This window comes from Ceratotherium simum, chromosome 17 (genome assembly GCF_057802395.1).
Source record: "Ceratotherium simum simum isolate JZ-2026a chromosome 17, ASM5780239v1, whole genome shotgun sequence".
NCBI lineage: Eukaryota > Metazoa > Chordata > Mammalia > Perissodactyla > Rhinocerotidae > Ceratotherium > Ceratotherium simum.
Window position 1 is genome coordinate 24,266,051 of NC_141916.1, and position 23,853 is coordinate 24,289,903.

Sequence of the window (23,853 nt, forward strand, 5' to 3'; positions counted from 1 at the left end):
AACAAATATTGAAAGGGTCTATTTAGCCCCTAGAAGCCGGGTCAGACATAATGGTTCTTATGTCATGTTATTAAATTGGCTCAGGGTACATCATGAGCAACTTTTGGAAGCCATATCTTACAAAGATTGTATACTACTTTTGCAAAATATGAAAAAAAATGTTTCATGGATATAATTCTGGCCATCTGTCCATAAAGGAAACAAGATTGTTTTACCAAAGTTAATTTTAACATTCATATTTCTTAAAAGCGACTATGTTAATTGGGAGGTGTCCAAAGAGTTTTTGAATTTCTTGTATTTTTTTGAATAGAAAAATTTTGTTAATTTCTTATATTTCTTGAATTTCTTTTATTTTTTGAATTTTTTGAAGCAGTTAAGACTGAGCTCTGGTGTCAAGCACACTTGGGTCCAAATCTTGCCTGACAGCTTACCAGCCCTGGGGAATGAGGAAAGTTTACTTAACTTTTCTTGACCTCAATTTTCTTATTTTTTATAGTGGAACTTGATGACAGTTTCTACATAAGGTTATTTTGAGGATTAAATGAGATAAATTATTGTAGAGCACTTAACACTTTTCCTGACTCCTAGCAAATACTCACTAGATGCTTGTTGTTGTTGTCTTATTTTACCAGCGTCAACTTGACTGACAGGTAGTCAAATAATCATTCATCCTGATCACCATCTGAAGGAAGATCCCTTAGATTATGAATGCAATGTTAGTAGTAAAATAGCATAAAAAGAGAAAAGGGATTTAAGAGTAACAAAATACTGTATAAGCTTTTTTACATAGGAAAGTCTACATTTCTAGGAAAGGAACTAAGCAATCTCAAAAACTGAGATAGTAAATATCAATGTACACTGTCATTAGAACTCATCGTTTATTCCATGTGCAAAATACTCAATATCTATTTCTTTGTCAATTATTAATTTGGTGTCAATTATTAATTTGGATCATGTAACCTCGAAAAGAAATTTCCATACTTCAAATATATTTTCCCAGATATATAGTTGTTATTCACAGCAATAACAATATATAATTGTCATTCAAAGCAAGAGAACAATTAGAACAGCTAAGGTATAATAGAAAGAAAGTTGGAGTTCAATTTCAAAAAATCTTCAGTTCTGTCACTTATAGTCATGTTTGAACTCAGGCAAGTTATTTAGCCTCTTTGGAAACTGTGTCTGCTTTCATATATTTATAATAGAGATAATGATATCAATCACAGGCCCTTTGTGGGGCTTAAACAAATTAATAAATAAGGCAATTTAGTACCACCTAGCAAATGGTACAGGCTCAATAAATATGTGACAAAAAAACACACAGAACACCTAAATCCTACTTAAATGAAAACATTTAAACGTGATGTAATTTTTATTGAATGGATTGTGTATGCTCAAAATAATAAAGGAAGAAAAGGAGAGAGGGAGAAGCCCAAAGCTATAATTTAAGTGACTTTATTTTGCTGTTACAGGTAATATATTAACTAATAACTCTACTTCACAGCAACATTATTTACACTCAGTTCCAAATAAGTTTTCCCCGGGCAGCTTCCATTTAGCAGCACTTGTTGAAATGGCAGTGAAGAGTGGTCATTTATAAACTGGTGACTTCATACCTTGCTTAGAGTGACCACTGCTCCATTCTCTTGTCTTGACTCCTTCTCTTGCACCCTTCAAGAGAAGCGTTAATTTCAGTCTTCCTACTAGAATTTATACGTAAAGTTTTAGTTCTGGAGTTTGTCGGGTCACAACAAACTTGTGATAATGGACACTAGATTGTTCTCTTCAACTGTGACATGAGCGTTAGTGAAAAAAACAGAAACAAAACTAAATTACTTGTTATCTTCTAAAGCGCTTAAGGGGAAAATCTTGTAAACACCAGATAAAAAAGCCAAGGGTGAGACATTGTACCTGCTCGGGAGAAAAGAAAAATGGTTCTATCGATTCAGCCATAAGCCTTTCTCACCGATAATACGAGCTTTAACATCTGTCACCTCATTGCTGTGTGGATTCCAGTAGCAGGTGCTGGGATCCATCAGTATGCCAGGAGATAGGAGGCTAGAGTAGGCTGCATCCATGAAGAGCCAATTTCAGAAAAAGATAAGAGGAAGTCTGTCAAACAGGCTGAAAATTAAGAAGGAATGAAGAGGACAGAAAAAAAGTCACAGAGGAGAAATATGAGGCAACATTAATGAGAGAAAGCCAAAGATGACTGCTACCGGCAACAGAAGAAAGAGAGAAAGTTCACACGTTAAGTAGAAAGATAGTCTAACAAACAACCACATCTACTAAATTCAATGGTTAGAAACGGAACCTGCAACAACATCGCTGAAGGTGAGCAGAGCATTCTGTGGCGCTCCTTGCTCCTCAGAGCAGTGCTGCTGATGAATGTCCCTTCCCTTGGACTTCTCATGTGAAGGAACTTGATGGTTCTCTGGTAAAATATGCTGTCCACAAGTTGTAGGAGAAATTCTTCTCAAAAGGAAAAGGTATGGAGTTGTGCTAAGGAAAGTGTATTGCAGGAGAAAGATGACCTCAGAAAATGATATTATTAAAGTAAGTAATCATAAAAACTTTTCTGTCCTCAACTCATTACAGAAATAGAAATTTTCCTCTAATCCAAAATATTTGTAATGCCAGCCAAAAGATACAATGACCTTGAGATAAGAAAGGTAGAATAGCAGTGTTTGGAGGGTTCTGAAAAATTTTTGCTTATACTGCATATTGGGGCTGGGAGGATGGAGCAGAAGTATTGAGGGATGGTGGGAGAAAGAGGAGAGAACAAAGAGAAAGAAAAACAGAGAGAGAAACAGAGATAGAGAGACAAAGAGACAGAAAGCCAGAGAGAGACATTCAGAGAGATGGATAGAGGCAAAAAGAGACAGAAAGACAGAGAAACTGACTTAGGAAAAAAAGGACAGAAAGAAACCACCTAATTTACTTCTCTGCATTCAGGCCACTCCATACTTACGCTGGCTAGACAGAAGAAAATATATCTTTTTAGATATATAGATAAACAAATTTTGAGAGTTTCATGAATAAACTATTCTAGATAGCAATCCCTTATCTAGGAATGTTCCTTATGGCAAATATAAATCCTACATGCTTTGCTGTGTTTTCTTCTCAATATTGATGGAGATGGTCTGAGTAATCCTCTAGGAAATAATTTTTCTTTCTTATATCTCCCCTCAGGCTTTTTCTTCTCTTGGCTGAATAATCATTCCTTTACCTGTTTTTCATGGTTCCAATTTTCTAAACTTTTAATTATCTTTATTGGTTTCCTGAGCATCCTCTGCAAATCCCCTTGAGCCCACCTCAGAGTGATCTAATAACAAGAACCACAATGAACATGTATACATCATCTTACGATGCTTGTAGGAAACTTGGCAGTGACATGGGCCTTATTTCCTTCAACCATCACAAGCTCCCCTTAGCACAGACATGGCATTACCCTTATCGTATTGAGGGGGAAAAGGCATGAAGAGATTAAACGTGTTGGAGATGGATACACAGAGAGGGAGAGAACAGACACGTGGACAGGAACACCAGCTCAGAGGCAGCCAGTCCCTGTGTGGTTTAGGGATGGGAGCGGAAGGATGTGAGACAGGAACCAAAAATAGAAGCCAGACTCAGGGTGCTTATGTGCCATGGCCAGGATTCTTAAATTTTATGCATTGGGCAATGGACGTTTTAAACAACTGAATGCAAGATCAGGCTCGTTATAATGGGTGACTACTCAGGCCACAGGATGTAGTGTGATCCGGAGCTGGCGGGAGAGGCTTCTGCCCAACAATCTGTGAGGATATTGGGAGTCGCTTGGAATGGACTAGGTGTGAGGTGATGAGTCCAAAACTAAGACAAAAGCTATAGAAATGGAAGATTCGGGCCCATAGTCAGGGGTGATTAAGGAACAGAGGGAGGAGAGGCTGTGAAAGAGACTGAAAGGAAGTCATCAGAGAAGCAGGGAGAGTAGACGGGAACAGTGGCACCCAACCCTCGAGAGTGGACAAGCAGCAGCCCCGAGGCCACCAAGAAGCTCCAGAATTGGTGGTTGGTAGGTCACCACAGATGACCCTAATGGGGCTGCTTTGACAAAGCAGTGGGAGCTGAAGACAAACTGCAGTGAGTAGAGAAGGCAATACTCAGAGATGAAAACTATTCTATCTAGAAGTTTTATGGTGATGGTGAGGAATGAGACACATTTGAGGGAAATTGAAGAGGGAGAGAAGGAGTTTTGCTTTGGGCGATGTTGTAGACAGAAGAGAATAAACAGAATAGGAGCAGAGCATCATGAAGTATTATATTTTTATGAGTGAAAACCTATCATCACTTGGCAATGAGTGAGGCTTAGCTAAAAAGAGAATGCATCTGGCATTAAATATCCCCACAATATGAAGTATCTAAGCATTAATATGTACAGTAAATCTAAGAGACAATTAGGATGTTTAAATGGAATTTATTGGTCTCTGCATGCATAGATATTGATGCATATTCCAAACTGTCTACCAGCACTACCCATAGGAAAACAAAATGACCAGCACTACAAAGAGAAAGAATAAATCGCAATTCTAATACTATCGGTCACTATATATCATTGTCCCACATATTAATAGATAATACACTGCTAGTGAGTCCTATCTGGCATGTTTATGGGGCATGAAATAACCCATATTTTTAGTTTTTACCTTCAGCATTATTTTCAATACACCGCATACTATAAAAGTACCTAGCACTGTGTCTGGCCCATGATAGAGGATAAATGAATTGAATTAAAACTTCTCACTATCTTTGGAGTCCTGATATGCCTGATCCGTTTGCTCAAAAAGAATCATCCAAATTTTAATACAATTTTAAACACTTCATGAAAGCTTTTTCAGTCTGATTTTGATGTTCCTCTGCAATCTGTAACTAGATTCCCATTAATGCAGCATCAGGTCATCATTCCTAATGTCCCCACTGCCACATGGCTTGTTCTGCTCTCAAGCTGCTATGGCTTCTAGGCCCATTTTGGCTTTTTTACTAATACTAGTTTATCTCGGCGGACGTTTTCATAGTGCTCCTCCATACACATATAGCAAAATAATCTTCTGTTTCTTTCTCAGTCTCCTCACCACCAATAACATTTGACATTGGAATCCCAACCCCTAGATTTTAAAATTGTGTTTAATAGAATTCTAGGCCAGGACTCTACCCAACTTACCTGCCCATCCAGACTTGGGCTAGTGTATCTCTAACTTTAAAAGGTTCACCATATTTTATCTGGAAATAGGGTTGTACTGCTAGTTTGAAAACACAACAAAAATACTTTTCAAGTTTTAGACATCCTATTGGGTCATTGTTTTTTACAAACCTAAGTAATAGCAAAATAATTAAACAATCACACATCCCAAGTAGTTCTAGCATCCTAACGAAAAGTAAATCACTATATGACTTTCCCATTTTTACTTCGGATGAAAAAAGCATACTGCTAATACTAAGCTCTTCAACCAAGTCCACTGTAAACTGTAATCTCATTTGGGGCATGAAAGCAAAATATCACTGAGATCTGCATAGGACAATGGTAAAAATAGATTATTAATCATCAGGCAGAAATCTATTTAAGTATTTTGTGCTGAATGGTTTTAAAAAATAACAAGAAAAGGAAAATGCTGATACCATGAAAACACAGATTTTGTTAAAGAATAATTAGCTGCTGCCCTACTTAAGATCTTAGAAAAATGAAGATAACTTCAGGTTGACTTTTTTGTTGTTAAGAAAGCCTGAGGTTGGCTTTGCCAGTAACTAAATAATGACAGCAGATTTCTAAGCAGATGGACTAGAACCAGATGTCAAAAGCAAATTAACACATCATGAGACTGCTCCCTTCCCTGAACAGTAGAAAGACTTCCCATAAGATGATGGGCTGGCCCTTTGCCAGCCATAACTGAGGCAGGAGACGTCTGGGATAAGATGAGATTAAGGAATGACACAAGGAACCGTTATAATGAAACAAGAAAAGAAGAGCTTATCTATTCCATCACTGCTCATCCATGCTCAATATTATTTGGAGGAACTGAATAAGACCTATTCCTTCCAGAAATTTTAAGACAGAACAAGAACTAACCAGAGATACTGAGTGTCACCAATGAGCCCAGCTGGCTGTTTCTCAAGAGACTCAGAGAGTGATGATAGTATAGGATCTGGCCCAGCCTTCAAGACTCAAAACCCAGATTTTGGCAGCTCTCTCAGAGGAAAGGGATCCATGCCTTAGGAGTGGACTCACAGTAGACTGATGTAAAACAGAATGCTAATGGCCACACTTAACAAGAGAAATATAACCATCACAAGAACCAAAGTCCTCATATTTGCTTGACTAGAGTATTCTTCCCCAATATGCAGACACATCTGGGAATTTAAATTATGATCAGAAACTTGTATGGTTAGCATGGACTTGGAAAAAGAGACATTAGTTAAATCATTCAATTCTTTAATAATAACAGACAAAAATGCCTGCTGCCTCTATCTTCAAAGGAGAGGTGCTCTGGGCAATGAAAAATGGTATCACTGATACCCTCTCTCCTGGACAATGCTTGGCCACATCATGCCGACATTGACCTCTGTGATTGTAAGTTTTCTGAAGGATCAGGGGCATTGTCTGTCTTGTTCATTACTATGTCCCATGTCTGGAACCTGGTAGGCAATCAATATACATGTGTTGGCTGAAGAACTCAACTCATCTTTTTTTGATGTTTACAGTACTGACCAATGCATATTCTCTTTTCAAATATGTTAATGTTCACTCAAGTTCCTATAGAACCTTCTAGCCAGGGACCATTTTATACTAAAGCTGACTATACCCATCTCTGCTCTAATATATTAAACATGGACTCTCAGGAGAGAGATCCTGTATTCCTTATTTCAAAATTCATGATGGATAAACATCTGAACTGCCCCCAAGCACCAGCAACACTTATTTTGCCCTATTCCAGATTATTTTATTTCTGGTTGGTGTAATTCCAATTTGGCCACTGGTGAATATCTGGAAGCCATCTTTGAGTCATTTAAATTAATACCTAAACTGGAAGTAAATGAGAACCGTAAACTGAGTCTTTTCTTCTCTCTTTCCTCTTCATTTCCAGTGCTTTTTCTCCTCAACCTTCTTTTGAATCTAAAGGCCCACTTTCTTTCTTTCTTTCTTTTTTCTATAATTTTATTTATTTCTTTCTTTTTTCCCAAAGCCCCAGTAGATAGTTGTATGTCGTAGTTGCACATCCTTCTAGTTGCTGTATGTGGGACGCGGCCTCAGCATGGCCGGAGAAGCGGTGCATCGGTGCACGCCCGGGATCCGAACCCCGGCCGCCAGCAGCGGAGTGCGCGCACTTAACCGCTAAGCCACGGGGTACAGGCCCACTTTCATTTCTCCTTTCCACTCCTGTCCCGACACACACTCACTGCCCCGCTCCATTCCATTTTACTTCTAAAAAATAATTTCTATTTCTCCTCCCAGTTTCCTACTTATTTCCACGTGGTCCCATCAAACTTCCATCTGCAAACCACCTGCCCCCCATTCACAACCATCTTCAATGTGAATATCATGCAAAATAACTTCTCAATCCTAGTCACTGAATGAGTTTTCTTATTTTTCTCAGTGCTATTGCCAAGGAATTTTCTGTTTTGAAGATTCCACACACAAAAAGCCAAAAAAATTTAAGAATATTAAATTGAATAAAGCAAATAAAAAGGTTAATGATTCAGGATCACCCTCTCACTAAAATGCTGGCATGCATTTGTGCAATATTTGATGTACATGGGACATGTATGTATACAGCACAGACAAATGCTCTTTCCTTTACACTGCTTAGCACATTGCAAAAGCAGAAAGAACAAGTCGTAGTGATGTAGTGAATCCCTTTAATGCCTGAACAATATATGTTTTGTCTTGACCCTAGCCCCCACCAAAAAAAGTTGATCAGCATGGTAAGATTGTAACTAATTAATTAACTAGTCTTGGTAAGATCACACAACTGATGTAAAAATATGATGGTACGTAGACATGAAAGATTGTCACATACTTTCAAACAAACAATACTTATTAGTTGTTTATAAATTAGGTAAAATGTCTAACAGAGTCCCTGGCACACAGTAGGAATTTCTGAAATTTTAATTCCTTTTGCCCTCCTTCTCTTTAGTTGAGTACCCCCATACACATACACTTACACACATGCACGTTATTTCCCTAATTCATTCTGTTATTAATTGATGAGTGAATTTTGAGAAAGATCAACGTGGATGCCCACAGGATGGATTTTCTTAGTAATAATGGAATTCTTGATGTATCTTCATAACAGGAATTGGAAGAACTAAATATTGGACACGAAAGAAAAAATTAAAATGGATGTTCCTATTGATTGATTTATGCTCTTTCATCAACCATCTGGACTTGCTCCTAGTGCTAGAGATGTCAAAGATAATTTTTTAATACTTTTCACTAATTCATTTCCTTCATCACTCCTTCTGGGGCTTTCCATATAATCAGCAAGCCAGCCAAAATAAAAATTTAGGAATCATTACTATTAATAAATGCAGGCTCCTGGGTAAAATGTCAAAACACTTCCAAAGGGCCAGATTTTAACCTCCATTTCATTCCACTCACTTCTGCCCAATTACAAAATGCATGCCATTCTAACCGAGGTGCACATTTTTAAAATTTGACACTGACATGCACCACACAGAGATCAGAATTAGGCACAGGCCCATGACTCACTATGATTTATATTCTGTCACTGAAGCTAATGCACAGTGAATGGTTCAAAATCCTCTTCCCTTTCTCCAGCCCTTTAAATGGAATCAAGCATAGGCACAATATTAATTTTAAAGTTAACTTACTCTAATTGAATGGCAATACTTTATTATAGTCATGCATCACTAGGACCATAATATATCATACCTGACACAGCTAAAGTAGATCCTTTTATCCTTTGCTTTTCATTCTCCTTGATTTTTATCCACAGGCTCTTTAAATACCACTGTTGGTATATTAATATACTGTGTTAGTAAATTAACATTACTTAAATCATCCCTATACTAGCAACAGCATTCTTAAATCATGCACAATGATATGCAATCCAGTCTATACTTCTTCAAACAGAGGTATTCTTATATCATAGAAACCCATAGCTAAAGGAATCTTAAATGGTCATCAGTCTATATGCTTTCTTTCAAGAAGAATCCATTTTCTCACATGCGTTCCACCTCTTTGTCCCTCAGATGGCTCTGTCTTAGTAGCATCCCAGATAAAGTAATGAGTTAGTGATATTTCTTTTTTTTATTGTGGTAAACAAAAACACATATCATGAGATCTACCGTCTTAACAAATTTTTCAGTGTCTAGTACAGCGCCATTAGCTATAAGCAAAATGTTGTACAGTTGATCTCTAGAACTTTTTCAACTCATATGACTGAAACTTTATACCCATGGTACACCCACTCCCATCTCCCCTTATCCCCAGTCTCTGGCAATCGCGAATCTACTTTCTGCTTCTATGGGTTTGACTATTTTATATGCCTCATATAATTGGAATCATGCACTATTTGTCCCTCTGTGACTACCTTGTTTCACTTCACATAACGCCTTCAAGGTCCATCTATGTTGCTGCATATGATAGAATTTCCTTTTTTAAGGCTGAATAATATTCCATTGTATGTATGTACCATATTTTCTTTATCCACTCATCCATCAATGAACCTTTACATTACTTCCACTTTTTGGCTATTGTAAATAATACTAGAGTGAACATGAGAGTGCAAATATCTCTTCGAGATCCTAATTTTAATTCTTTTGGACATATACCCAGAAGTGGGATTGCTGCATCATATGGTAATTCTATTTTTAATTTTTTGAGAAACCTCCATACCGTTTTGCATAGTGGCTGCACCATTTTATATTCCCACCAACAGTGCACAAGGGTTCCATCTTCTTCACATCCTCACCAACACTTATTATTTTTTGTTTTTTTTTTATAATGATCATTCTAACTGGTGTGAGATGATATCTCACTGTGGTTGCACAGAATGATACTGGCATAAAGACAGATATAAAGATAAATGGAATAGAATGGAGAGTCCAGAAATTAATTCACCCATACACAGTCAACTGATCTTCGACAAGGTTATCGAGAATACACAATAGGGAAATGATAGTCTCTTCACAAATGGTGTTGGGAAAACTGGATATCCACATGCAAAAAAATGAAATTGGACCCTTATCTTACACCACACACAAAAATCAACTCAAAATGGATTAAAACTTAAACGTAAGACCTGAAATTGTAGAAGAAAACATAGAGGAAAATCTTCATGACGTTGGTCTTGCCAATGATTTCTTAAATATGACACTAAAAGTGCACGCAACAAAAGCAAAAATAGACAAGTGGGACTATTTCAAACTGAAAACCTTCTGCACAGCAAAGGAAACAATCAAGAGAGTGAAAAGGCAACCTACAGACTGGGAAAAAATATTTGCAAATCACATATCTGAGGTTAATATCCAAAATTTATTAGGAACTCCTACAACTCAATAGCAAAAAAAAAAAAAAATGTGATTTAAAAATGGGCAAAGGCTAATGTTATGGTGGCAATAAATTTTCAAGATATAAATGTATCAATCAACATGTTGTATATCTTAAACTTATACAATGTTATATGTCAATTATACCTCAATAAAGCTGAGAAAAAATGGGCAAAGGACTTGAACAGATATTTTTCCAAAGAAGACATACAAATTGAAAACAGGTATATGAAAAGGTGTTCAACATCACTAATTATCAGGGAAATGACATTTCTTAAAAGATCATATTCAATGGAAATAGATGATTCTCAGTGATATGGCTGATTTTTAACTTCCCAGAAAAAAAATAGGAACCTCCTGTGGTTGGGTTGGAAATCAAAAATGACTTGTTAATGTCTGTCTGATTTTCACTGTAAACATTAGAATTTGCCTAAAACAAAACTGTGAGGTTTATGCTGACACCCTCCATCCCCCTTGAGAAGTATCCTGGACTCTGATTCTTACTCATATTAATCGTGAGAACTGAATGAGATAATATACGTAAAAATATTTCTTAAAAACACTATACAATTATGGTAATAATTACAAAAATGGGATTGATGAAGGTGGTAATAAATGGAAATAACATAGTGAAAAAGAAGAGTCTTTGGCTTTACACTGTAGGGAGTTGGGGATATATAATTTAACCTGAATAATGTGAAAAATTCTGTTGTGTTACTCTTTCTTCAGAAAAAGATACAATTTAGCCTAATCCAGCTCCAAGCGAAACCAGTATTCTTGTAGACCCAGAACTTTGTCACGCTCATCTTGAACTTTCACAGACTGTCTCCCTCTCTCTGGAATACTTGCCCTCTGTTCTCACCCCCATCTCAGTCTAATTTCTAGTCATCCTTCAGACTGCAACTTAAATGTCACTGCTTCAAGGGAAGTTTCCTGACCCAAATCCCACTCCAAAGTAGGCCGGTTCAATTCCCCTTATTATAGACTTTCAACGCACTTTGTATTCCTCCTTTGTAGCACTAAAAAGCATCATAATCACAAAGTTATCTGGTTGTAACGCACGCTCCACATGTACAAGAGTTATGTCTATCTTATTCTGCTTATATCTCTCCCTTGGCATCGAGTTCGAGCTCAATAACTAGTGGAAAAAATGAATAACTAATACTCAGCCTCTCAGTGTCTATATGGAGACTGCTGAATCTGTTCCATGCAGCTTGAGTCCTCCGGGTAGGTGTCTGGTTTTCTATAGTGTATGGCTACTTTTGGCTGATTTCAATACTTTTGTTCCTGCAAGTTGGCTTCAACAATAGCTATTCCGCTGGCAGTGTCACACTCCTCTGTGTGGGGTGAGAGGTGATGCTATTTCAATGCCTCTGGGTGTTTCCCAGGAGGTGAAAAAGCAATGTCATCTACATACACCAGCAGTAAAGCACTTCATCCTCCACCTCCTAGGCAAGTTGATCTCATTGCACATCACTCAGGAAAGCCCTTGATTCGACTGGGTGTCAAGCCCTGTTTGGTATCTGCCCACGGTGCTGAGCTCACCTGCTCACTAGTTTGCTTTGAGACATCAACATCTCGACAGAAAGTGTGAGTAAGAAATACACTTTCAGAAATTCTATGACTTTATCAACATGTGAAGAATCTAGAATGTATTAAATGCCTACACAAAGTTGATCATTTAATCCCACACACTGGTACAAGAACGACTTATTTCTATACTTAGCTCTGTGTTATTTTATTATAAAGAGAAGTAGCTGACACATATCAGATTCTTCACTGTGATCAGCATAACCGTTCTTTGCTACCAGTGAATCATGCTAATTCATACTCCAAGATGGAGCATCTGAGCTGAGTGTCACCTGGGACGGTTATACTTGCCCCCTTATCAGTTCTACAGATCTCACGGCTTATAATTAATCTTCTCAGACTCCATCTATGTCACCAGAAAATGTGGGTATAGTATTTGCAAGGAACAGTTAACATATCCAAATAGATGGTTACAACACAGCATGAATAAAAACTGATGACTGGACTACATATCAGAATTTTTTCCAGGCTAACCCAGAGAAAAGAAAAAAAAAAGAAACTGGAAACATGCAATTTTCAATTGTTCCTGTTTTTATACTGCAGCTTCTCTTGGGTAAATATAATATCTAGACTGCTATCCTTTCCAAAACCTTGAATTTTGAAAAGAATGCAAAGTTGATTGTATTCTGCCCTCTATCGTGCCAATTGACTCTGCAATGCTGAGAATAGAAATATATCCCTTTCTGACCTTAATATCAATCAGTGGACATTGTCAAACTTGACATTTTATTGTTCCTTCCTTAGTGGCATGCTGTAAATAGAAACATTATTGTTATAAATTGTTCTCTGAAGTTTGACATTGTACAAATTACACTGTGTACTCTCTTTTATTAAATGGTGAAACTCAGCAGGCTTTCTATCAGGAGGCCAACCTAGGGTACTTTGTTCTCCTAAGAAATGAGTGCTATGTTGGCAGGCTAAGCAAAAGGTCTCATCATAACCATTCTGTCAGCATCTAAGTCATAAAATCTTTTCTTAGGATACACATTAAAGCATTTATCCTGATCTTTAATATATATCTTAAGATAGAGAGGTAATACATTATATCTCAACATAGGCTGATGCCTGCGCTCAGCAAAGAACCAGCACAAAACACAACATTGAGAATTAGTACATAAACAAAAGGGTAACAGAATGGAAATAAAGAGGGATCAAGTGGGGTTTTTTTTGTCTTTAAAAGTTATTTACGCCAATCACAAATATCTGAATGTCTGACTACATACTATGTTAAGGTACTGGGATAAATACATGGATTATAAAGAATGATAAGCTTGTCTTCATGGAGCTTAGAGTCTAGTTGGGTAAATATTGGATAAACACATGAAACAGTGAGAAAAGAAGACAGTACCTGATAAACAGCTGCCAATCACAACAAATGCTCTAGAATAAGGATTGGAAAACTGTGCTCCTTTATAAATAATTATTACAAATGATCTGTAGGTGATTTTATTGGAACACAGCCATGCTCATTGGTTTAAGTACTGTCCAGGGCTGCTTTTGTGCTAAAAAAGCAGAACTGAGTAGTTATAACAGAGACCCTATAGCCCATCAAGCCTAAAATATTTACTATCTTTACCAGAAAAGTTCGCCAACCCCTACTCTAGAAGATTATAGGAAGAAGAGATTGCCATGCACTGGACAGGTAAAGAAAGGTTTAAAGAATGGACAGAAATCAGCAAAGAAAGGAAATGAGGAAAGAGCACTCTACGCTGGGGGGCCATATAAGCAAGAGTGCACAGATAGGAAACTGTGGAGCAACACACAGGCCAATCTGGCTTTCCTGTGCAATGGTTTGGAGAAGTGGAGACCACATGGAAATGGTGGTTTTGAGTTGGGCCCAAGAATGAGAAGGCACCTAAATGCCAAGTAAAGAAACACAGACTTTCTCTTCACAGTCAACAGAAGAGACCTTTGTTGTGATGGTTACTGTTTTGTTTGTTCTGCTTTGTTTTTAGCAGGTAAGTAAAACAAATAAAACATATAGTTTAGAAAATATTACCATGTTTTATTTCAATAAAGCAGTCATTTTATTCCATCTAGCTAGATCAGTTTACTGCAGAGCAAAGAAAATAGTCAAAGAGCTTTTTATACCACCTCTATAAATTCATCCTTCCTTTTCACGCATTTCAAAGAAATTTAACAGTTATTTATAGCTTCTTACCCAGCACATACGTGTGTCCCTTACACCTGTGAGCCACATTTGCTTCATGTTTAATACTTGAAGAATCAAAGCCCTGAGCAGCAACAGAGATAAAGAATGGTCTTTGACCTAGTCCTTTTTGATTTATAGGGTGTACGGTGCTGTCATTTTGATTTGCCCAAAGGTTAAAGCTTAAAGACAGTACAGAAAGTGCAGTCCTCCAAAGAGAGAAATACACCAGGGCTAGCTCCCAGGCAAACGGTATTTGATATTTTTGCTCTTGTCTGTTGGCCATTTTAATCTAGTGCTGGGGACTACAGTTCAGCCTAGAAAAGGCGTGGCAAGTCTGTCCAGCTATCCAGTGACCCTGAGTGGTGAGCCCAGCTGCAAACCACTTGTGCCTATCAGGCCTCTCTAAAGAGTACAGACACACTCTCAGGTAGAATTATAGGTTCATGATAGGTGTGACACCAGAACTACCCAGGATTCTACTAAGAAAGACCCCCAAATCTATAGGTTACTTTTGAACCAAATTCACTTTTCAGGTGTCACTCACAACCAGCCCAGATATCACAGGATCACTCGAAAGATAAACGGACACTTCAGTTCTCATTCAAATCAGTCTCACGCTCCAGAGGCTGTGATGGAACTAGATTTAACTCAACTAACCTAGTTTCATGGAGAATTTTTAGGTTGCACAGGTACAGGAGGAAATATCTCATAATGGAAAAATCACAGGCTTTGCAATTGAAAGATCTGAGTTTAATTTTACTAGTTGAGCTCCCTTGAGCCAATCACTTAATTTCCCTAAACATATTTTTTTCCTACCTGTACAATGATATTATCATAATCTCTCAGTGTTATTGGGGAAGTCAAATAGAAAACGTTTGTGAAACCACATTGCAAACTTCAAGCTACTCTACAAATAGTTCTTGCTATTGCCACTTCATGTATTACACAGAAGTTCCTAAAGTGTTATTTCAGGGGTCCTGAAGGTACCGAGACCCTTTTAGTTCTGCAACAACTATTTAATTCTGCAACAATAAAATTACTTTTATAACAAAACTAAGCTGTTATTTGACTTTTTCACTCTGATTATCTCTAGTGTACAGGGAAGTTTGCCAGACGCTAAGTGATATATGATTACATCATCACTCTGTCAGCCGATGGAATGGTGTGCTTGCACACATTTGTTCTTTCCAGAATTTTCTAAAGTGAATCTTTGGGGTCCTCAATCATTGTTAAGAGCATAAAACTGATATCAAAACGTTTGAGAAATACTGTTTTGTAATGTAAGTTTAGAATATATAAGAATGGAAAAGAAAAACATTGCAAGCTCTCTTCTATCAACTAAGGTGCTCATTGCATACTTTTCGTGTTTAGCATATTGCTCTAAGGCACACAGAGGAAAAGTCCAACACACTTCCTGCTCATAAAACCTTGAAACAATTAGTGAACAAAAGAGTATGTTCCAGAGCAACATAATATGTTGATTAAAATTCTGACTGAGCTAAACTTTTTTGTAAAATTAGTAATATAATTGGACATAATTTGGAACTAAATGTTCTGATTGTGTGGCACACATAAAAAGTAAAAAGACTTAGAATAGGAATAGATCCATGTCAGCAATCAACATTATTTATAATGCCATAATGATATAAATAATGAAAATTTGTTTCATTAAAATGAGATAAAAGTTGTTCTCCTTGGGAGACAAGACTCAGGAGTTGACCCTGGTTGTTGTAATAATAAGCCATAGGTATCGTTTGGCCTCATATACTGTGTTCATGCATTACAATGCCAAGTGAGAACTATTTTTAAAAAGTGGGCTTCACTATTTTGTTTGATATTTTAAGAATTCACCAAAATCTCAAATACACAGCACAACTGCTTACAAATGGCCCTTGACCATCTGAATCTCTGATCTATCCAGACAGATTTATGTTTGGGATTTGAGCCAGAAGCAGAGAAAATCAAGCAGGTCTGGCTTTGAATAGAATCTGAGCATAAAGCCAGGCTGGAGAACAAACCTAGCTCTGGAATGGAAAACAGAACCCAAGAAGGATGTAGGCAGGAATCAACAGTGGAAAGCAACATCCAGGCCTCCCTGAGCCAAAGCATTTTAACCATTCAATATCCTACTGAAATAAAACCTATGGCAGAGACTAGCTCCATTTTCTATTGTTGTTACCTTTCCAGTTCATTCTTCTTTGTTAAAACCTAGTTGGGAGTAAATTGTTCTTAGATGGCTTATATCAGGAAACCTTGGTAAAGGAGAAAAATTCATGCAATTTAAAACTCCACACTGCAGAATGACTTGAAATATTATCTTAGGATCTATAGAAAATACTAGAATAAAGATTCTTTTAGCATAATTAGGTCTGACAAAGATTAGGTCAACAAAAAGACAGGCTAGAATCAGGGCATGCCATAATGGCTTTGGGGAAAATTTAATGTCTCTCTCACTCTCTTTTTCCAGAAACTGTGCTTCCAGAAGTTACAATTTTGAAAGAAACTCTACTTTCTTTCTTGTCTGGCTCCTCTCCGGAAAAGACAGTCACAAGAAGGGGACAAAGGGACAGTATTTTTATACATTTTATAATTGTTATATTCAAGAATGATTAGGCACGGGGATAAAGATCATTTCTTTCTTCCACGAAGAAAAAATGTTATATAATTTCATAATAGATTTAATGAGGTAACATACAAGGGCTAAAATTTACCATTAGCAACTATCTTTCACAAGTGAGAAAACACCACTTTGCTTTCCTCCAACATATTTTTCTCAATCCATTTTCTGTGTTGTTGAAAATAAGCTCTTGAACCCAAGTAGGAGGAAGATGCAGATGATCTACTCTTGAACGTGGACTCAGATCAAGCTTCCAACCAACAATTTGGTGAGAGTGAACCTTTGATAAAGTGGTTAAAACAGAGCCCGCAGAACCACCAGCCACTTTGAAATGATAATGGCTTTATAATTATGATTTTTAAGTAAAAGTTTAAATGAATACATGTTATATTTCTATGGCCAATTACATTTCTTAAATCTGTGGTTATGATACAAATATGCCCTGGATCATTTACTAATTCAACCAAAATGATATTTATTAAGCATTTATTATATATAAAGCACTTTCCTAGGTACTATGTAGATAAATGAGACAAAGTCCCTGTCAAATTAGTTTTCAGCTGATTATGAGAAATAAAACCAGTACAAAAGTAGCCCCCAAAAAACTATAAAATGAGAGATGCCCTTACGTTAAAAATAAAGGGTTAGTAAGGCTTATAAATTAATAGCAAAACATGGTATATGCCAAATTTGTAAAGATTTATAACAATATAGAATCAACATTGTTTTCTTCATTGGTAGCATTTAACAAACACTTGCTATATATCAGACACTGAATTTAATCCTCACAGCATCCTAGCTACATGTAATTTTCAGAAATTCTGCTGAATTCTGCTATTATTAGATGTTACAGAGACGCAAAGGTCTCAGAGGAGTTCTCCCATATAAAGTTTCTTTACTCTTCAGAAACTGGATTGAAAATGAACCTTCACCCCACCAGGAAGCGCTGGTTTAAATGTCTGATGATACCAGCAGTGTAGAGTGCTCTTTTGTATAGGAAGCAACAGCACCAGGATATATTCAGCACGGAATCCAACATGGTGATTGTCATGCCACTGTAAACATATGAGGTCAACGAGTAAATTAGTCCTAGCATGGGGACCTGAGATCCACTGAGGAGCACTGAAAGGACGGGTCTTGGGAATTCAAGCCATCTCATCAGGTAGAAAAGGTGAAGTGAATAATTATCCCCAGATAGTGACCTTTTCTGATACAAAGGAAGGAAAGAATGAAAGACATCTGACAAGGAAAGCTCATGCTTCAAATAATACACTCTCCTCTTACAGTTGAAATATCACTTTAAGGCACAATTGGATTTTAAATTTGTATTTTAAATAATTATAACAATTAGTATAATGATGCTTAAGTGCCTTTTACATTGATGTTATGTTACCATTTACAATGGCATAATGATATACTACTTACAGGGCTTTAAAAAAATACAGACACAGTAGCAATGGCTTAAAAAGTTACCATGCTGAACTTTTTAATTCCATAGATACTAGAAGACTTTTCAATGAAGTATAATATAAATGATGATTAATTATATAAAACTGTCAGAGCCAAGTCTAGTACTCAGCTTGTCCCAATAATGGATATACTAGAATCTAAAGGCTTTAGGATGAAAGACCACTCTTAATTCTGGGTTTAAAAAATATAAACATATTTCTAGTTACCATATATACGTGTGTGTGTGTGTGTGTGTGTGTGTGTGTGTATATATGGTTTAGTCTGTCATCTACCTTTAAACACCATATGTAACCAGAGATGGACATTCTTTTGTTGGAGACCATTTTAAACAAATAAAAATAATCACTGCTTTACAGAATCCCCGTAATGTTTTGAAATCCTGTCGGGTTCCGAAATATTTTGCTGGTGTTTTTCGTTGTATTTAAAGGTAATTTTATTTAGGAAAATGGGTTTTAATATAAATCAATAAGAAAAAGACAAATAACCCAATAGGGAGGAAAAAATGGACAAAAGACATGACAAGACAAAAGGCATCTCACAAAAGAAGAAACATGTAAGAGTAATAAAAATATAAAAAGATGTACGCCCTCTTTAGTAATCAGGGAAATGAAAATTAAGACCACAATGAGATCATTTTACACCCAACAGACTGGCACAAATTAAGAAGTTTGACAATGTCAAATGTCAGTGAGGATGAGGATCAAATGGAATGTTGCTGGTGATAGTGTAAATTGGTACAAGTTTTTTGTTTTTTTTTTTTTTTTGGTGAGGAATACTGGCCATGAGCTAACAGCTGTTGCCAATCCTCCTCTTTTTTGCTTTAGGAAGACTGTTGCTGGGCTAACATCTGTCCCAACGTTCCTCTCTTTTGTATGTGGGATGCTGCCACAGCACGGCTTTGATGAGTGGTATGTAGGTTTGTGCCAGGATCCGAACCTGTGAACCCCACGCCACTGAAGCAGAGTGTGCGAACTTAACCACTATCCTACTGGGCCAGCCCTGGTACAAGCATTTTTGAAAACAATCTGTCATTATATGATAAAGCTTTGGGATAAACCATGATCTTGCAATTCTATTCTTCATCATATGTCCCAGAAAAATTTTGCAAATGTGCATCAAAGACGTTTACACTAATATTCATAGCAGCAAAGTATAAAATAGGAGGAAAACACTGGAAATTGCCCAAATGTCCAATGATAGGATAATGGATAAATAACTTGTGGTATATTCATGCAAAGGAACATTTTACTGCAGGGAAAATGAATGAAAGAAAGCCAGACACAATATCAGAGATGAAAAGAGACACACAAAACCTCAAAGATAAGCAAAATTAAGCAATTTTTTTTTTGTTTTATCATATGTAAAACTTTTAAAATAAAGGCATGGGAATAATAAAAACAAAATTCAAAATAATCGCTATCTCTGACGGGATCGAGGATGATACTGTTAATCGTGTTCTGATTCTTGATGTGGGGGTCATGTTCATTATGTTGTTGTGCTGTGTAACATACCTGCATGTTGCATGCATTATTTTGTATTTATAAATTGGTATATTTAAACGTCTTTAAAGATTTACATGTAAAATCATGTTACATAATTTTCATTTCATAGTTGCAATTATTTCTAATTTTTCTCCTTTACTTCCTAGAAAGGAGTTTTATGTAACTCATTTTCCCCAACTATACTTTATCAATCAATTATATGTGCTTTAAAAACCATAAGAAGAGAAGGTAATGTGATATTCATTACTTTGTTTATATGAAAAATATTTTATAATATCTATATCTATGTCTGTATATCTATGGATAGATTGACCTAAAACAGAAATCCTACAGAAAACAGTAGCTACAGAATCTATTGAAAATACTTCCTTCATATACAATTAAAGGTCATTTAAAGTGGTCAGTAGTGTCAATTAAGTTTCACATATTCCTAGTGAAAAAAATGTCACATTTCAACTGATACCCATAAAAATATTAATTGTTAACATCCTTTTCTAACTCTTACTCAAATTTTCTACACTACCATAGACCTCAGGCATATAAACAGCATGGGATAATTCTGATTTTATATCAAGCAAGGTAAATAAATATGGTATCAATGTCATTCTAAGACAATTATTCTATTTATTTTACATATGAGCAAATAGTCCTTTTTGTTCAAATGATGTTACATCTCAAATATACAGCTGAAAATTTCATAAAAAGAACTTAATATTTTAATATTCTTCACCTAGGAAAGTTTTTCTGGTATACCTGTCTATTATAAAAGTTTTAAATAGTTTTAAAAGTTTCAAATTTCCTATTTTAAAAGTTTCTCACATTAAGATTTATACAACTAACTCCCTCTCACAGTAATGTTGACTCTGGTTCTAAAACCTAAATGTTATACACGTGACTTATTAAATTATGCTGATGTGATTTTATTAATGGAATTGTGAGACACCATGTTTCTAATTGACAAAGCTTCCAGTAAAGAACCTGCTTGATGAGATTAGAGATTTATTTGTTTATCAACTTGGTCCGAAGTTTTGCATTTTGGACTTACTCCAACCTCAAAAGAAGTCCCCAGAGAGTCATTAACTTTAAAAATAATTGTAATCAATAATAACGGAAGCCTCAGGCTCAGAACCAAAAGAAGAGTCTACTAGAAGAAAGCCATTCTACAGCAGAAATCTCAGATTTATACTCTAAGGCCATCTAATTACTGATTTTCTACAAATCAATTTCTTTATGAATAAATGGATGATTACAGATCACAGAAGCTTCTGTCTCTCGGTGTGAATAATCATAGAGATTTGCATATATTTTTAATACTGCCTGGCACAGAGGAATCATAAAAAATGAATTGGGAACACAAAAAGCTAGAACACCACACATCTAATTAGGATTACATTTAGATGAGTTAAATCAGACAGAAATATAGTTTGTGATTCCACAAATGTAGTATGTTCTCAAATTTATGGCAATTAATTACTCCAGGGAAATGACAAATATTACTAAATTAAGTACATCTTCAAAATTACAGTGTAAAGTAAGTCAGAACAAAAAGTATATAACCAAAATGGATTATTCTTTTAGTACTGATATTTTTCAGCTTCACGTGTCAATTTATTCATCTATTCCTTCAAAAAGTATTGATTGGGCATCTACTACAATGCCATGAAAATGCAAATGCAATATAATACCACGGTCCAATCAAACTTGTTATGATTATGTGTCCACAATGTTAGTCCAAAAAAAATTATGACATAAAGTCCAGTCTAACTACAAAAACGACTTCCTTTTTCTTTATGCAATCAAAGATCAAAATCAGATATTAAATAACTTAGGAGTTGGCAAACTTTTTCTGTAAAGGGCCAGAGAGTAAATACTTTAGGCTTTGCAGGCTAGATGGTTTCCGTTGCAACAACTCTACTCTGCCATTGCAGCACGAAAGCTGCCGTATGTAACAGGCAATATATAACCAATGATACAAAACGAAGGAGCACGGCTGTGTTCCAATAACACTTTACTTACAGACACCAAAATTTACATTTCATACAATCTTCACATGTCATGAAATATGATTCTTCTTTTGTCTTTTTTTTTAACCACTTAAAAATGTGACTCTCACTCTATTTATTCAAATTTTCACCTATGATTGTGTAAACGTCGTCTTTGTTTAGTTGGTAGCTAAAAGTTTTGGCGTTATTATGAAGAGCATCTTATCTTCTAGCTGGTTATTACTAGTAATGACTAGTTCTTGAAGGGTGGGCAGGACTTAGGTAGAGATGGGAGAAGAGCATTCCAGTTAGAGGGTCAACCCTTAGTGAAAACCCACAAAGCCTGCAAAGAATAGAAGATATATTGGGAATGGAAAAGAGTTTCATTTGTCTGGAGCCAAAGGTATCTGGAGAGAGCCGTTGGAGAATAAGGATAAACAAGTGGTAGAAGGAAATAAAAAGCAGGTGAGGGAGTTTAGGTTTCAGAGGTAGTATAGCATGCCCGTTGAAAGCACGGATTCTGAGTCACGTTGCCTATATCCTGGCTCTGTCACTTATTAGCTGGGTATCCCTGGATTTCTCTGTTTCATTTTCCTCATTGATAAGTGGAGATTATGATAGTGCCAATCTCATTAGAGTAGAGTGAAGACTAAATCAGTCAAGACATGTAGCACCTGGTGTGGAATAAGCATTCAATAAATATTAACTTTTTAAAAAAAATCTGAAAATCATTTTTAACTCATGGACCATACCAAAACAGGCAGGATATGGCCCATGAGTCATAGTTAACTGAACCTGGCTTAGAATATAAAGTTATTCTCTTTTAGAAAGTCTCTCTCTAAAAAGTATCATCTTTATGCATGACATAAAAACAAACAAACAACTTGGTGTTTCTCATATAGTTTTAAAGGTTCTAAGATGGTACTTTGGAATTACCAAACCTCAATATGCTTAGAGAAAAACTCCTTTATTGCATTTAATTTGAATTCATTTTAAAAAGTACCTCTCTGAGGATGAAGAATTTTGTAGTATGTTTCCCCTCAGCCTCATAAAATCTTCTGTTGAGTTCATCAGAGCTGCCTTATCCAAAATATCTTGACATATCTTTAAACACTGAAATTTAAACATGTCAAAGCAAATATATTGTAAGTCGAGTCCAAAGTGCCTTCCCTGTGGTTCATCCAATCATGCGAACGCTCTTGAGTTGCCCGCAGAGAACATCCTCTACTGCGAATGACCCACCATGGATGAACCAGCTGTGTGTCATAAATGGTGTTGAAATGGAATATCCAGCTGAGGAGAGTCACTTTTCTTAGAATGTTAAAGAGCTATTTGATGTGTGTTGCATGACATCTATTCTCAGCCAGCTATCCAATTTAAAATATTTGATATGATTTTATAAACTGCTATAAGAAGTCAGATAATTCTGTGGGATCTTAAATATTTCTAGATAGTTGGCAGATCTCTCTGCTCCAAAGGCATGCTCCTGCAAAAATCTTAGTTGAAGAAAAAAAAAGTACCAATAATATGAAAATGTCTTTTAAATAAACCATGTTCCATTTATTAAAATTAAACAATTTGGATAATTACAACATTTTCTGAGTTTTTATCATCAACACAAAAGTTATGATTATTTAATTCCTGTAATTTTCCTTTCTGAATTCTGTCTCTTGGTTTTGCATTTCTTTTGAATTACTTGTTCGTAGGGAATGTCAAGGAAATATTGGGCTTTTTCTCCCTCGAGTTTCTCTTTGAGTTTGTGCAATGCATGTACAACATAGTTTAGTATCAGAGAATTTCCAAAGCTATGTCATTGAGAAGAAAATATTTTCTATGAATAAGAAAATATAAGATATGTACCAGGAACCTGGAACTGTCAGGAAATGGAATAATAAAATTATGCTGTTGGAATCATTGGTTTAATTTGAAGCACTCTGCCAAAATCATGAAGCAGTAACACTTTGCATCATTTTCAAGGTCACAACTGCAAGTGAA

The 23,853-nt window shown here is 36.1% G+C and overlaps 1 protein-coding gene across 6 annotated transcripts in view; it reads right to left on the bottom strand.

Moving 5' to 3' along the window:
* Positions 1 to 23,853, bottom strand: part of TMEM117 (transmembrane protein 117) — a 446,351-nt gene that overhangs the window by 232,981 nt on the left and 189,517 nt on the right. Inside the window, exon 1 of one of the 6 annotated variants that reach the window (XM_087442535.1) lies at positions 22,862 to 22,986. The exons of the other annotated variants lie outside the window; for them this stretch is intronic. Coding sequence (XP_087298661.1) covers positions 22,862 to 22,986 — 125 coding nt within the window. Of the gene's footprint in view, positions 1 to 22,861; positions 22,987 to 23,853 lie in introns of those variants that run through there. 6 annotated transcript variants of the gene reach the window in all.